At 34.2% G+C, this 16961-nt stretch overlaps 1 protein-coding gene across 1 annotated transcript in view; it reads left to right on the top strand.

Annotated features, from left to right (window-relative positions):
- LOC145256501 (26S proteasome regulatory subunit 10B) overlaps positions 1-15990 on the top strand; it is a 34154-nt gene extending 18164 nt beyond the window's left edge. The window contains exons 6-11 of the mRNA XM_080115466.1: positions 1497-1646; positions 5989-6174; positions 6917-7037; positions 10657-10737; positions 13935-14006; positions 15791-15990. Coding sequence (XP_079971592.1) covers positions 1497-1646; positions 5989-6174; positions 6917-7037; positions 10657-10737; positions 13935-14006; positions 15791-15909 — 729 coding nt within the window. The 3' untranslated portion in view covers positions 15910-15990. The remainder of the gene's footprint in view (positions 1-1496; positions 1647-5988; positions 6175-6916; positions 7038-10656; positions 10738-13934; positions 14007-15790) is intronic.
- The last annotated feature ends 971 nt before the right edge of the window (positions 15991-16961 follow it).

The following is a 16961-nucleotide window of genomic DNA, read 5'->3' as shown; positions in this document are numbered from 1 at the left end:
TTTTGTATTTTCCTCCACCATTGATACGAGTGGAAATCCTGTAAATCAGGGGGAGATAAGTCGGTCTATCATTTAACCAAGATGGTGGATCGGCAAAATATAAAAATTGACTTTTAATTTTTTCTATTTTTTGGCGAGCATACTTATTTTCGCATGATACATAAGTATATCAAAAAGTTTTTGTCTGAAATATGATTTTTATTTATTTATTTATTTTTTTTTTTTACCTGTGTTCCATATTATAGAAGCACTGTCTCTTCTATATACTTCAATAACACAAAATGCATTCTAAAATATACTTTAGTTTGGGATTGAGTTATGTTTGAAAAATATTTATTAGCCCTAATTGATAATTAATTGAGCAAGTCACCCTACCTTTAAGTAATTTATGCATTTTTTTTTTTTTTTTTTTTTTTTGTGGCTTTTTACTCTGTTGATGTAGTCAGTCTAATGTTTCTTAACATCGATCGCTCTGATCATTCAGAAAAAATGTGACTTTTTTTTTCAGCATGTGTATCTAATTTATATGTATCTGTGCTTATGTAAATTAGAAATATAAATCTCTTTATGAAATTATTATTCATGATTTTTATATAATAAGTATAATATCGACATTAAAGAAGTTAATTTTTTTCATTATACAAGAATTTCTTAAAAGACATGTCGTAGTTTAATGTATTTTTGAATGAAATAAAAGTAGAATAAATAATTGTACTTGTTGTGATCAATAATTCATGTGTATGTTGAGTTTATGAATAAATATAGTGTTAGTTTAAAGTTGCACAGTATAATTTAACCCATTTGGACCAAGAATTTGAAAGATTATACAATTTTTTACAATATGTAATTTTACAAGCTTACAATTTTTGGTGCAACTTTAGTGTGTCGTCCGACCCAATTGTGTAATTTCAAACAAAGGCATTTTAAGGAAAAATATTATTACATACTTACGTGTCATGTCGTAATTAGTATAAATTAAAAAATTATGAAAATTGGTCCAGAAGATGAGCTAGAGCTGATTTTCGAAAAAAGTGTGCAGTATTATTGAGAAGAAGCAAGATGGTCAACCTGAAAGATAATGTCATCTGTGAAGTATGGTTATCTCTAATTTTGATTTTCTAAAGGGTTAATTTAGCAACTTCGAAAAATTTTGTTTTTACTTATAATTATTTTTCTATTGAACCATTTTTTGGAATTTTTGGAATTCATACTAATTTCAGTATGACACGTAAGTACATATTTTTATTTGAAATTTATTTGTTCAAAGACACACGAGTAAAGTTGCACCCCAGTTTTTACAATATATAATTTTACGAATTTACATTTTTTTTACAAGATACAATGTTATAAATTTACAAATTTTAACTCAATGTTTTTATTAACTTCAATCTCTTTTTTATTATAGCTGTATTTTAATGAAATTTAAATTTTGACCATTTTTTTCTTGACATTATTTAAAAATATCACTGAGCATATTTTGTTTTATTGTCTTTAAGGTTATTGAATTGCCACTTATGAATCCTGAATTGTTCCAACGTGTTGGAATCACTCCACCAAAAGGTTGCTTACTTTACGGACCTCCAGGAACAGGCAAAACTCTTTTAGCACGAGCAGTGGCTAGCCAGCTTGATGCTAACTTCTTAAAAGTGAGTTAAATTTAAAAATAACTTTATAGGAAAAAAATTAACATTCAAAACCCGGGGATGTTAGTGATCAGTATTTTAACAAAATTTTTTTTTTTTTTTTTTATATGATAATAAGAAAAATCGCTCTGTGTCCTTATTTTTCTCCTATTTCTCTGGATTTTATTTCACTTTTTTTTTTTTTTTTTTTTTTAAATTTTATTTTTCTTCCTCTTTTTATTTCTTCTTTCCTCCTCTTCTCGCCATCACATCTTGCCTCATCTGATCTCTATTTTCCCCTTCCCTAGAAATATGTATTATACTTTATAGGGAAAGGGAGGTAGAAGACTTATTTCATCAAATGTCTTCCTCTCTTTAAAACATAGCAATCAATACTTTCAATATAAAAAAAAAGGTAGTGTATTGATTGATGAAAAAAATGTTTTTTGTATATATATATATATATATATATATATATATATATATACACGTGCCTGGTTAATACCAGATGGGTGACCATTTGGGAATTCTAGGCACTGTATGTGCTCTCCACTTATCTTGGCATTTGTTTCCAGTCGTCCTGTAAATACACTTCACTTGCCACGGATATTTAACAATGTCGACTCAGGAGAGGTGTAGTTGGAGATTGTGCACCTCCTGCCACAAAAGATGTCACATGTAGGCACCACTTCATGGATATCCATAGTCTGTCAAAGACTGAAGGAGCCTGTTTTTTAAACTATATTGAATATTCAAATTTATTCAGATGAATCTCTTTTAACATCGATAATTTGAAAGTGGAGTTACATCTGTGATCAAAAAAGCATACTGAAATAGGCTGTAATTTTGTCAAAACACTAGCAAGGGACGCCCGGCCTTGCTCAAATGTAAAATATGCTTAAATATATTTTAATTCATGCAGATTTTCTATTTATTATCACAGAGCCAATTCTCTATTGAATATTATATTGTATCTAATATAAAGTACTGATCTCAAAAACTGTGCTCCCTATTGTTTAAGCTATCGTCAGATAGATAAGAAAGATTTAAAATCAAACCACTTCAAGCTATGAATGAATTTGCGCATGCACAAAAATAATAGAAAAATGTCAGCCAGTTGAAATGAACATTTTGCATTTCAACTTGCTGACATATTTCTGTATGCATTATTCATCCAAACAAAGATTTTACTCATTATAAACCATCCTTGCGTATGATTACTATTTCCTATTAATTTCAGTGTTATGTGGCCAGTAGTTTAAGAGTGAAGCACACGCACGCAGTTTTATTTATGTAGATAAAGTTGTAAATGTGTTTTCCGATGAACAAAACTGGTAAAAATCTCCAGTTGTATATCTAAAACAAAATTTTACCATTTCATAGACAAATTATGTACATTGTCCAATGCTAAATCATTAATGTCAGGTAAGTTATAAGTATTGACCAAAGGAACTGTAAATGAAACAATATGTTTGGCCAAAGTTAACCAAAATGATAAATCAGTTTCTTTGGTAAACCATATTCATCTAATATTAACTAGCAGGGCTACCTGATGTTGACATATACACATACAGACAACTCTCCTTTATTTTGATTTCCCAAGGAGTAAGAGACTTCGTGGCTTAGTGGGGGATGCCCTTTTCTCTTCCCTGCAACCTCTCTCCCACAGAAGAGACGTTGTAAGCCTATCTTTGTTTTATCGTTATTTCCATGGCAGGTGCTCGTCTGAACTCCAATCTCTGGTCCCCCCTCGTCTATCTTTTACAAAAAACACCCGTCTAGCTGAATCCACTGTCAAAAACTTTCCCCACTCTTTATCTATGCCTAAATCAAAACGTAGATTCCATGAACAAAGCTTCTTTCTTAGAACTGCATGCCTGTGGAACTCTGTTCCGTCTGCCTGCTTCCCTCCTGACTACAACTTGGATGTCTTCAAGTCCAACGTAAACAAATTCCTGATGAACCGACCCCTTAAGTAGACACTTTAAATATCCACACTAACGTACTGTACTTACAATAACCCTTATCCCTGAGTGGCTTCCGGGCCTTTATAAGTGGTGGCCACCTTTGTAAAAAAAAAAAAAAAAAAAAAAAAATCATTTAGAGATAAAGAAGAAATCAGTTACTTGCCTTTAGTACATGAAAATGGTTGGAAAACTGACACCGTGATAAAATCTGTGCCAATTTAAGGTAAAAGAGCTATTAATAATTTTTTCTAAATTTTGGATATTATTCATCCAGTGCAACACTGATTAAGACTGTCAACTTTTGTAGTTTTAAAAATTTTAACTGAACATACATACACACTATTCCCTAGGAAGGGGTCCCTTGATTTCTGAGAACTTCAACTGAAGTAAAATGAAACCAGTTAAAAAGTTGAATAACAAATGTTGCAACAACTCTTGCGAACATATACCAGAAATAAATCGTACACCATTATTAGTATGCAATTCCAACAGTTACGTACCTAGAAAATGGAGCTATTAAACCTGATATTTTGATATGGGACAAGGAGAGAAAAAAAAACAGTCTTAGAAGTTAGTGTCCTCAATCATGCTGGGTTAAGAAGAGCTGAGAGGGAAATGATAATGAAATACCAACATTTTATGCGTGACATGAAAAGAAATTGGAATCTTACGAAGATCTTCATCATTCGAGTAATTAGAGGAGCAATCACTTGTGAAAAAATAATTTCAAAAACTATCTGCCAAATATACCCAGTGAACCAAGTGTAAGATAAATTGAAGTAATCGCACTAAAAGGGATGCTTAAAATCTTAAAAAGATCTCTTGGTTGGAATGTATACAAAAGCAGGCGAAGGTCTCGTATCTGGTAGAATGCCCATCACTAGTTAGAACGAAATAAGAAATTGAAAAACAAAAAGAAAAAACCCAACTACTCTTTATATAATAGATATTGATTTGGTATGTGTTTCTCTGAAGCCGAAACTATGCTATTACTTCTATTGATTGTACTATCGTATTATCTTTCGATACTCCATTACGGATGCCAGTGTAGTATTTGTTCTGCTGTCATGAGACCATCCTCCCAGGCATTTTGGGGATAAGGTAATGTAGTGTCGGTTCTATGATTAGGATACCATCCTCTCAGGGATTCCTGTGTTTTTTTTGTTTTGTTTTTTTTTAGGAGAGGGATATACTAGTAAAAATATACATTCCTGCAATTTTTGAAATTTTGTCATCTAGAACCTTTAGTTTTATTAATTTTTTTGGCATATCGTATATTTATCCTAGTATCATACACCAATCAAAAATAAAAGATGCATTTCTGGAGAGCAATTAATATCTCTTAAGATTCAATGTAAATATTTTAAAGGTGTTCTTTTTAATCCATGCTGATGAGAGTTCATTAGAAAATTAGCATAAAATTATTAAATATAAATAAAATAAAATTATTAAATAAAAATTAAATAAATAAAATATAAATGAAATTGGTGCCAACATAGAATAGTTAAGAATTTAACAGAGATCCCCAAGTTTTGACAACAAATTACAGAATTTGTTGAGATATACAAGCAAATAAATTGTGGAGTTTACGTTTGCAGATTTCTGATTTGTATCTGTTTTTGGATAAAACATACCATCCATCTTTGATTTCAGTGAAATCACTTCCTACTACGTCTTTGGCGCCTTCCAATTTATCAGCTGTCATTTCTCATTTGTGGTCCCTGTCCTCTAATTTAAAAAAAAAAAAGCAACCCTATCATTTAAGTTCAGGTGATAGCACGGCGCCAATGTCCCCCCCCCCCCAAAAAAAAAAACGATTGAAAATATCTGTTATATAAATCTCAAACGTCTGTGTGTTTGTAAGTCTGCTAGAAACTTTTGTTATCAACACCGTATAGGCATAGATGTGGTATTGTTAGAAGGAGCAATCTCTCGGACACATAATGTCGAAAAATTGGAAAAAATTGCAATTATTTTGTGTAGAAATGTTTTGTTTGAAGAGGTGTTGGATGAAAATCTTGCTTTCAACATGGTTTGAAAACCATTGTTACATTCTTCTGTTTTAAAAAGCTAAATTTTTACTGTAATAACATCTGTGTCCTTGTGGTCCCATCGATAACACTTTCGCTTAATAACTTAAGTCATGCGAATTTGTGCCCAGCACACATTTTTTCTTTGTTTTTGCTTACAAAGTTTTGCTTTTGATCTCGCTTCTTGCTGATGGCACCCAAGTCCTGTTTTTTTTTTTTTTTTTAATTAAAATATTATATTTAAGAGCCCCTCCTTTCACATTCCTATACACTTATTATTTTGTAAATTCTTTTTTTTTTTTTTTTTAATTCCAAATTGTTTGAGAAAATTATTTTTCATTGTTAAAATGTGATCATCTTGTTCTCCAGGTTGTGTCGAGTGCCATTGTTGACAAATATATTGGTGAAAGTGCTCGTCTTATCCGTGAAATGTTTGCCTATGCCCGTGACCACGAGCCGTGTATTTTGTTTATGGATGAGATTGATGCAATTGGTGGTCGGCGTTTCTCAGAGGGAACTTCAGCTGACAGAGAAATTCAAAGAACTCTAATGGAGGTACAGTTATATTTCATCGCTGCTTTATTCATCTCTACATTATGAAGATTCTTGTTGCCGCACTTGTCAGCGTACACACTTTTAATCTGCGTGTGAACTGTTTAAATTGTGGGAGGAAGGGTAAATAGCAATAAAAGGCAGAAGATAATTAATGGAAGAAAATGAAATTAAAATGAATGCCTCTTGTCTTGAGAAAGCTCCATGTTGTCACAAGCTTCTTGGTCTGACCTTTTACTCCTGATTTGAAATGAAACAGGTACATCAAATCCATTGCTGAGGTCGCTGGAAAAATGGTGGGATCGTTCTACCACTCCAGTAGATATCTCACTGCTGATGCAATTCTCTACTTATATTAGAGCTAAGTACATCCAAGGATGGAGTACTGTTGCCACATTTGTTCCTGCCTTGACAGAGTTCAAAATAGACTTTGTAGCCTAGTTGGAAATGCCTTTGATAAGTGGTGACTACTTTGTAAAAAAAAAAAAAAATGTAAATGATCAAAAGAAATTCAGATTCATGAGTACAAGATTTCCAAATGTGACATTTTAATATATAAAAGTTTAGTCATATCAATCAAAAAAAAAAAAAGAAAAGTTATTTCCCTTGGCCTTGAAGGGAGAATGCTTGCTTTTTATCCAAATATTTTTTTTCTCTCGTTCATTTGATTTCTGACTTGTTAAAACAAACAATGTTTTTTCTCTGCAAAACCACAATCATCAATGGATTTTTTTTATTTTTTCAGTTATTGAATCAAATGGATGGATTTGATGCACTTGGCCAAGTGAAAATAATCATGGCAACCAACAGACCTGATACACTTGATCCGGCTTTATTACGCCCTGGTCGTCTTGATAGGAAAATTGGTAACTCATTTTTTCAAATCTATGATTATTGTTTTCCCTTGTTCTTTAAAATGTTGTCATTTTCTTCTGCGTTTGCTATGGTATACTTGAATAGTTCCATAAAGGTATATTGAGATTTAAAAAAAAAAAAAAAAGCTGGGGAAGAAGTTGACCTAAGTTAGCCTGGAGGGAACTACTGTAAAGATTACATAGCATGGAAGCTCTGCAGTTGATTTCGTGCAAGAGTTTCTTGGCAATTTCGAGCAAGATCTGCCATGCATGCAGTTAGCCAGCTACCTGGATGGAGGCCCACCAATGTGGCTGATATCTCTCTGAAAGATTGTGTATAGTCTTTTTTTGTAACCGAGTGGTATTTTTTTCCTGGAATTAATCCCTAGTTTAGTCATGTAAATTCTTGAGAATTCAGAATAAACAACGTTGAAGTTGTGCTTGTGTTTCTTTTCTGACGAAATGTTTTTTTTTCTCTTCTAGCACTCAATTTGTTCTTTGCCAATCGGTCATCATATTTTTTCTTTTCGTCCTCTTTCCAACTGACAGCAACCTCGCATGCACAAAATAAACGTCTTTTTATACTGCTACCTCTAGTCATGTTAGCGCCTAAATTTGCATACATCTTATGTTTACTATTGAATAGGTTTCGGGTGCTTATTGCTGTGGCTCCTCCATATTGTTATTACTCTTAAACTCATCTGGTTTTAGTATTTAAAGTGCTGTGAACGTCTCTGATTGCAGGACGGGCGACACCATGCTCTATATGTGGTCCAATCCAAAGGGTTGACACCAGTCATGTTAACTGATACTACCAGATTAGGCTGTCTGAAGATACCAACTTCTTGCATCAAACAACATTGATGTTATTTTTTTTTTCTTTTGTAAAACTCAATCATGTTCTGCAAAGCTAAAAACCAAACAATTTTCTGCTATTAAAGTATCAAATCAAGCACTATGAATAAATATTTGAAAATATAAAGAACTTAAAATGCTGAGAGTCTCTCGGACTCCAAGATGAGCACTACTAAGCAATGTTTAATGCTCACTATGCAACCTGATCCATAGGGTTCATACCAACCATATTGCAAGCAATCTAGTCACTTTCTACGTACTGAAGCCAAATTCTCCTTGATCTTCTATGCACGCCTGGGGTGTCCATTTATGCTATTGAGTTGATGCACAAGATGGCATGCTGTACATGGTCAAACAACCTGAGACTCTGAACAAGCAAGTTATCTGAAATCCCACCACTACCAAGCTTCTGTTAAAGCACAACAAGAGATTTCTTCTGAATGTTAAAAAAAAAAAAAAAAAAAATTGATGTTCAGATAAAGGTTATCCCATACAGTGAAGTCGAGATCTTTTCCGCCACCATACACGATTATTAAAGGCTATATCATGGTGAAATTTCTCTGTCTTGAGATCTTGGTGTCGGGTATCAACGTCTCATCCCAAGGCCTGTATGGAATTCATTTTTCATGTTGTAGTATAGTGGGATGTTAATGCCTACGTATGGCACCAAACGTATACGTTGCATAACGTCTTTGTATACAAGACGTCACTGGTTTCTTTAAATGTATATGTGGCATGTCTGTATGTTACGGCAGCATCATCTAGTGTGTGTGTGCATGTGTGTGTGTATACGGACGTCCATATGTGTTTCTGTGATGTAAAATCTGTTCTCTTCACTGTATAAAATACTTCTATTTGTCTCCTCTGTGTGTGTGTGTGTGCGTTTGTTACACGTTAGACTTTCTCATAGACAAAAGGCAAAACATGACAACAGGTTGTATTTTATTTATTTTCATGCATCCATGCTTTCCTTGGAGTTTGGCAACGTCTCTAGATTTCTACATCTTTATGAACGTGTCCCTTCTAAGCTGCCAGAACTCAAACGATAATTTTCTTGTGAGCTCTTCAGTAGCTTGAATTCAACTGCTTGCCTCTTGGACTCCCTTACTGCCTGTCTGCAAAATTCTAGATATAACAAAACTGTTTGTTTTCATCAGCCTTGCGTCAAAAGATCAATTTTTTTGTTATTGTAAATATTATTCTGACAAATCTATTGAAACTATTTGTAACAATTTCATTTTGTTTAACCTATATTCCAAATTACTTTATTATTGTGACCTTTTTCTGTTATCGTTTCAAATCATTTTCATAAGCTTATTTCTAACATTCTTTTATGAAAATATTTGCTATTTCAATAACATTACACGCATTAATTTGATCGTCCATCGATACCTGCAGTTTCATGGAAACACTAGAAATCTAGCCTTTAGTTCTAAAAGACTATTCTGCAGGGCCCTCATATATAACATTGTTGTTTGTGTGCAGCACATTTTCTATGTTATCCTCAACTTCAAGAAGGCTCCAACACTTGCATGTCACAAACTATTAATTCTGTATAAAATATATCCATATCTTTCAACATTCACTCAACAATGGGCCCTCTGGACTAAGGTCTTTTCGTTCTGAAATCAAAGCAGGCTCAAGCGAACACAAACGAAGGTAAACCATTTGTATTCATGTTATATAATTTACGTCTTGTAAGTAGCGGGGGGGGGGGGGAGGAGAAAGATTAGAGCTTTGTTTATCATTTTTAAGTAATTTCTCATATCTTCTCACATTAAATTCCCGAATCAGATTCATTATACTGTCCAGTAATCTGCCTCTGAGGTTATCAGATCTAAGCCTGTCTAAGATTCTTATTACACATTCATCATATCATTTTCGTATCATTTCTCTCCATGCAGCATATGTCCTCAACTCTCACTGTTTAGGTTTCACTTCCGTACATCATCGCATCGCATACACATGCCTCATAGACTCTTCCCTTGGTCGACAGTGGTAACACGTTGCTGGTTAGTAATGGCAGAAGTTTCATGAACTTTTTCCATTCACTCATAATTCTTGCAATCACGGTTGTGAATATTGGTATTTCAGACATAGTTGAATCTGGTCAAAGCCGAAGTCCAACACATTTTCCTCTCTGTGTCTAATAGTCTTCTGCCAGTTTTCTTCATTGATGAAATACATCGAGAGCCATACAAAACAACAGATTGCACGTTTGATTTTGGATTTGAGTCGATCACTGATCATTGAATCACCCAAGATACCAGATAATAATAGCAAAAAGCAGACAGGCCAAATTCCGTGATGTTTGATTCTATTAATGTTGATTTGAGATGAATATTTCCGCCATCATATACGTCATAATCACATTGACACACCAATTCCCATTAGAGTACTATACTTTGGGGTAATTGCACCAACTAAAAATAGTTCTCTTTATATGCATGGTTGCCAAAACAGCACTTTTAGCAAATTCGCACAATTACTCCAAAGTATGGTACTGAAGTTAAACAGCATTGATCTGGTCAGTACTGGACGGGTGACCATTTTGGAATACCAAGCACTTGTACGTGGTAATGTAGTTATGGGTAAATAGCGTCACCAATCCACAGTACCTAGTGTGGCACAACTCCTGCATGACAGACCCCCATAAGGTGGAAGGCAACCAGGATGGATGGGGCTCTCTCTTCAGGAGTGATTAAAAACCATGATGATAATGATTTCCATCTATCTATATTTTTAAACTCTAAATTATTATTTTATTTTTTTTCAGAAATTCCATTACCAAATGAACAGGCTCGTCTTGAAATTCTAAAAATCCATGCACAACCAATTGCAAAACAAGGCGAAATTGGTACGAATTTATATTTTTTTGTTGTGGATATTTTTTTTTTGAATTCTGTATCATGAAAAGTTTTTTAGTTCCGGATATAGCTGAGAGACGCTCAAGGGTACAAAAATAAGAATTGTCCCAGTCGTGAAGGATTTCTCCTCCACCGAAAGAGAACAAGAAATGGAAGTGCGGCATCCGAAGAACAGATGCTGCACTTTGATCCTGACCAAAAGGCCAAGAGTAGCGGTGAACCCGTGGAAAAAGAAAGGGAAAACAGGCAGCTGTAAACGACGAAAAGAAGAGAAAAAAAAGATAAGATCGTAGCTTATGGTGGAAGAACGTGATGACGTTAAATTGGCCATGACAGCCCGTGGGTGGCGAGGATACCAATGAAATTCCGATCTACAGGGGCAAACAGTCGCCGAACAGCGGGGCGACACGTGACCCTATTGAAAAGGCGCGTGGCCTTTGTGGAATCGGATTCAGCAGTTTTTATGTCCTCTCAAAAATAATTAAGTTAGGCATTTCTGTTTTTATGTCCTGTCAAATTCCATTAGGGAACAACCGAATGCCAACAGAGAAAGAAAGGCAGCTCCTTTTTTGGGTATATACCGCCTGGCGAAGATTTGACGGACAGTGATCCCTTAATTCTGATTGGCCAACGACCTGAAACGGGAAGAGACCCAGTCCACGCCCCCACAATATAAGCAGCGAGCCTTGAGAGAGTAAGAGAGAGAGCCTTGCTTCCTTGGGTCCGACGAACGTAGATTCCCCCATCGACTGTCCCTGTCACGTAGATAATTGAGTTGTCTGTCGGAGAGAGAGAGGAGAAAACCTCGCAGTTAACAAGTGGCCAGTCCCTAACTAAACAGCTAACTGCGATTGTACCCTGATTGAATACAAAGAAGTTTAAACAAAAAGAAACGCTTATTGACTTGGTCCCTTCGATTGTTTCTGCATGATAAGTCTGTTTTAGGAAACCGGCCGTGACATCATCGCTGAGGAAACATCAGAGCCGACAACCGGGGTCATTCCACCACTGGACGACGCGCGGGTGACGTAAGTGTCACATAGCTACCATTTCAAAATGTTTATTTTGAGATGTTCAATTGTGAAGTCACATTTATCTGCATTCACTGCACAGGCTGTGATTGTCTGCTCATTGTCTTTGCCTGAATTTGGTGTGTGATTTCAAAACCAACCATGGGCTTGGTCACGGCTGTAACAAAGGGAGCATAATTTTTGTAAAGTCTTAAGTGGCCCACAATCACAGCAATCAATTTTCTAAGTGGAGAAATCAAATTCTGTATAGTCAAGCCCCAAGCCAGATATACTTCCCATCTCAGACTTGTCATGTGCATGTATTGCAATTAAGCATGCCAACTACGCAGCATCGTGCAACTATTTACCAACAAATTTCATTCTTGTATTTTGAAATTCTAAATCGCTACAAATTCTGACAATTAGAAAATGCCGTCAGTCGTGGCATATTTTTTTATTTATCTGCTGTTTTAAAAAACCAGCACATTATAAACATTGTACGAGGTGCCTTCAATAAGATAGGGAGATACAAGGTGCCTTTAATAAGTTTCCAGACTTTTTGTACAGGCATTTGAAATTGGAGTAGACTTTCGAAAATTCAGTATTATTGCTATACACCTTATGGATGACTGACCAATTTTTATGATTTCAGGTTCAAATGAACAGCTACAGCAGGAATTGCAATACACTCTACTAAAGCCTGATTGTCACAGCTGGTGAATTTCAAAAATGCAATCTGGATGTGAGGATATATTAGAAAAACAATGTGCAAAAAAATTCTGTTTTAAACTTGGAAAAAATGCCACAGAAACGTATGTAATGCTTCAGACTGTTTTTGGACCATCTTGCATGTATCAAGCATTTTTGAGTGGCATAAGAGATTCAAGGAAGGCAAGAAGTCTACGAGGGATGATGAGAGGTATGGAAGGAGTAAGGAAATCAGAACAACAGAGTTGATTGGCCAAATAAAGAATTTCATGGATAAGGACCATTGTGTGTCTATAGAAACAATAAGTGCACAATTTGATGTCAGTGTGGGAACTGTACACACAATTATTCAGAAAGAACTGAAGATACAGAAAATTTGTGCAAAGTTTGTCCCAAGGGTACTTAGAGGTCACAGACTATTTGACCAAGATGGGCATCAAGACGGTTCCCCACCCTCCATATAGTCCAGATCTTGCTCCCTGTGACTTTTGGTTATTAACTAAGCTCAAGGAAAACCTTAAAGGCTGTTATTATGAGACAACTGAGGAGATAAAAGAGGCTGTGACGAGAGTCATTGGCATGTTCACACAAGATGACTTCTATTGGGTCTTCCAGAAGGCATTGGAATGGTACAAGTGCATTGCAGCCGGAGGAGATTACTTCTAAGGAGACTAGAGTTTCATGTGTGTATTATCAATAAAAGTGCCCATATGAAAAAGTCTGGAAACTTATTAAAGGCACTGTGTACAATGTTCGTAAATGAAACAAAAATTGGAAACTAAATATCAACTAAACGGCAAGGCATGTGGGATCTTTTTCCAAGAAATAAACTACATTTCATAACGTTTATCAAAAATGAATGGCAACCAGGACACAAAAGACGCGTGGGTGGAGATTATATTAGTAAGAATATGAATCAGCCATTCATATTTCCTGAAGGACAAGAAGCTCTAATATGCATAGCATATCAGTGACATATCACTGTTGAACATGCACTCAGTGCCTGTAAAGATCTCCCAACAAACCAAATAAAGATACGATGAAAAAATAAAGATACAATAAACTAAACAAAATGAATCTTTTTAACAACGTTCGAGACAATTTATTCAATTTTCTGAAAGTTGCAAGACTTTACAAAAAATTTGAAAAACACAACAAAAATTTTTACCTCCCAAATATTCTTAGCATTATGTTAAAAATAAATACTGCTGCAAATAACCTACACATAAGAATTCACGATAAACTTTCGTGGCATTAAATGACCTTACAGAATCGATATGCCATGAAAAAGCCAATTAATTAGTGTATTCTCTTTTAAATTATTTTGCTTTTTTATTTTTAAATTCTTTCTGTTACATGTGGAGAAAATTCAACTTAAATGCACAACTATACAAATTTATCTTTTCTTATCGTGCAAATCTGAAACCGATTTGTTTTTCAATTTGATTAAACGTTTTTTTTTCTTTTAGATTGGGAAGCTATCGTAAAACTTTCTGATGATTTCAATGGAGCTGATTTACGAAATGTGTGTACTGAAGCTGGTATGTATAAGTTTTTCCATGACATCCGAAACCATGCATTTATATAAGCTCATTTATTTGAACAAACATTTCAATTTCAAAGTATTGTCTTTCTCACAATTATCCTTTATATTTTAGTTTCATGCTTATTATTGGCTATAGAAACAGTTAAAATCATCACAAATCCAATAAAATGAAAAGTCGAAAATAATGTTAGCAATGTTGACAGTGGATGTAAGAAATTAGTCCAAAAATTGATAAGACGTTAAATTGATTCGGTATCACTTTTATCCTCGTTTCATGAAAAAGAAATCCTTATAGACTGAGGCAATATTAATTTTTGTCCCGATTTAAAGTTCCCCATTTTTGTGAGCTGGATGTTCTCCCACATTAGAAGGTCCTCGATATGACTTAAAACTATATCCAGTGGTGAGGCCCTAGCTTGCGGGCTCTGGGGAGTGTGGAGCCACCCTTTAATTACTATTGCTCCCAGGTCCACTCTGACCCGGAGTATTAGTACCTGTTAGGGTCCCAACTATGGGTTAAATAGAAACCGACTTGAAAACAACAAATATATTCTATTAAAAAATTTTTCTTCAAAATCTTTGGATTCAGCATTAAATAACCCAAAAAGGGTTGCTATGCTGTAAAACAACCAACCAACAACCAACCCACATTAGAAATCGACCTTGTGTCTAAGTTGCCCTCATGAGGAGACAAGTTAATGGGAAGCACTTTTTCAATTTGTTTTTGTCTGATTATTTCGCTAGGTTGTTATAACGTTCCTACCTACTTCGAATGTATCGTGGCAATGCTTCTTATTGGTGAATAGTGAAAATTTAAAATTTGCTTATGAATATGATTTGTTTTTTTTTACAAGGGATTCAACACTTATCAAGGCCCTAAGGCCACTTGAGGATAGGGGTTAATGAATGTAAAGTGGTAGTTTAGTAATTGTTAATGGTGTAAATTGGGTAAAATTTTATTTATGGGAATGGCTCAACAGGAACTTGTTTACATTGGATTTGGGCAGAAGCTGCTGGAAGCAGCTTATCCTGCCTTGACATCATTCAAAATAGACTTTGTAGCCTAATGGAGGGTGCCTTTTCTCTTCCCTGCAGAAGAGATGTTGCAAGCCTGTCTCTGCTTTATTGTTATTTTCACGGCAAGTGCTCGTCTGAGCTTCAATCTATAGTCCCCCCTCGCCAAACTTTCACAAAAAACACTCGTCTAGCGAAAACCATTATCAATAATTTCTCACACTCTTTATCCGTACCTAAACCTAAATGTAGATTCCGCGATAAAATTTCTTTCTTAGAACTGCACGCTTGTGGAACTCTCTTCTGTTTGCCTGATTTCCAGCTGAATAAAATCTGATTGTCTTCAAGTCCAACGTAAACAAGTTCTTGATGAACCGTCCCCCTAAGTAATCCAATTTACAAAATTCCCACTACTTATGGTTACTATGCTATAATCACATTGACTAATGTATACCCATTAACCCTTATCTATCCTCGAGTGGCCTCCAGGCCTTGATAAGTAGTGATTCCCGTGTAAAAAAAAAAAAAAAAAAAAAAAATTTTTTTTTGAATATGTACATGTAAGTACATAATGTTTTCACCTGAAATGCGTTGGTGTAAAATATCACTAAACTGCACAAGCATCAAATAATTTAATTTCTTACATTTTGATTTTTCGTTCATTTCCCTATCGATACATATAACGATTATTTATACTTTAAAATGTTTAATTTTCGGTTGAAGTTTCTAAATTTATTTTTGTACATGAATTTATTTCTTTTCCAGGCATGTTTACCATCCGAGCTGAACGAGATGCCGTCATTGAAGAAGATTTCATGAAAGCTGTTCGAAAGGTGGCTGAAAACAAAGTTTTGGAATCCAAATTGGATTACAAACCTTTGTAAACTTTTGCCGATAATCTGTTTTCTTTGGCTCAACACCATTTCGCTTCATTTCTGTTTGAATCAATAAAACACTTTACCATTTTTTTGTGTGAGATTTTGTTTGGTTTCAAGATTTTTTTTTTTTTTCGATTTAAAGATTTTTTGGGGTTTAAAGATTTTATTTGGTTTTTACTTTTCTGAGACAATATCAGTTTTTTTATTTTATTTTTTTCATGCAAAAATAAAAAATAAATTTCGGTAATGCATCATTTGAATGCTATTCTCATCTTGAATTGTTATTCTCGCAACCTTTTTGGCTGATGTCACTCTGATCTTCTTCAGGTGCATCTTGTTAAACTGTGAAGAGTTGTTGAACAAAAATCTTTTTTGAAACCCATGTTAGTAGACTGTGCTGATTCCATCACATGACTGAGTTTAGAAATTAATTGTGACTTCATTTTCAAAAACACTATTACTTCAGAAACTTACTTTTAAAACAACCTTCATTAGAGAAAGAACATCCAAATCCAAAATATTGCACATCAATCCCAGTAATTGCATACACACCTAAACAAAAGCATAAAAAATTTACATTTAGCTGGTGTTCTAACCTTATGAAGAAGGTTGTCATTAAAGTAATTATCTCCCTTTTCAACATGTTGGCAAAATAAAGAGATGTCAGTTCAGCACTATGCCTTTACTGTTTAAAAGCTTAAATACTTAATGAAAAAACGTCTTAATTATTTGTTAAAAAGAAAAAAAAATCTGCGCAAAGATAGTTTTTTTTTGTTTTTTTTTTTAAACAAGAAGTTTTAATTCTTAATTATATAAATACTGTACTGAGAATTGAACCATCAACACCCAGAAGACTGTCACTTATAGTTTAGTACTTTTATCCATTGTGCCATGGGTATGAAACATAATTCATGTTTATTTTCAACAATTTTAAATTTTATTTTTTTAACTTAAAGATGAAATAGAAATGAATATCAAAAATTAAAAAAAAAAATTAATTTAAAACCAAAAATTAATCATAAATTCTGATTTCCAATCTACTGCGGTTATGTTGCCCA

This window comes from Euprymna scolopes, chromosome 32, assembly GCF_053919585.1.
Source record: "Euprymna scolopes isolate OS-2025 chromosome 32, ASM5391958v1, whole genome shotgun sequence".
Taxonomy (NCBI): Eukaryota; Metazoa; Mollusca; class Cephalopoda; order Sepiida; family Sepiolidae; genus Euprymna; species Euprymna scolopes.
This window is presented reverse-complemented; position numbering and strand designations above follow the sequence as displayed.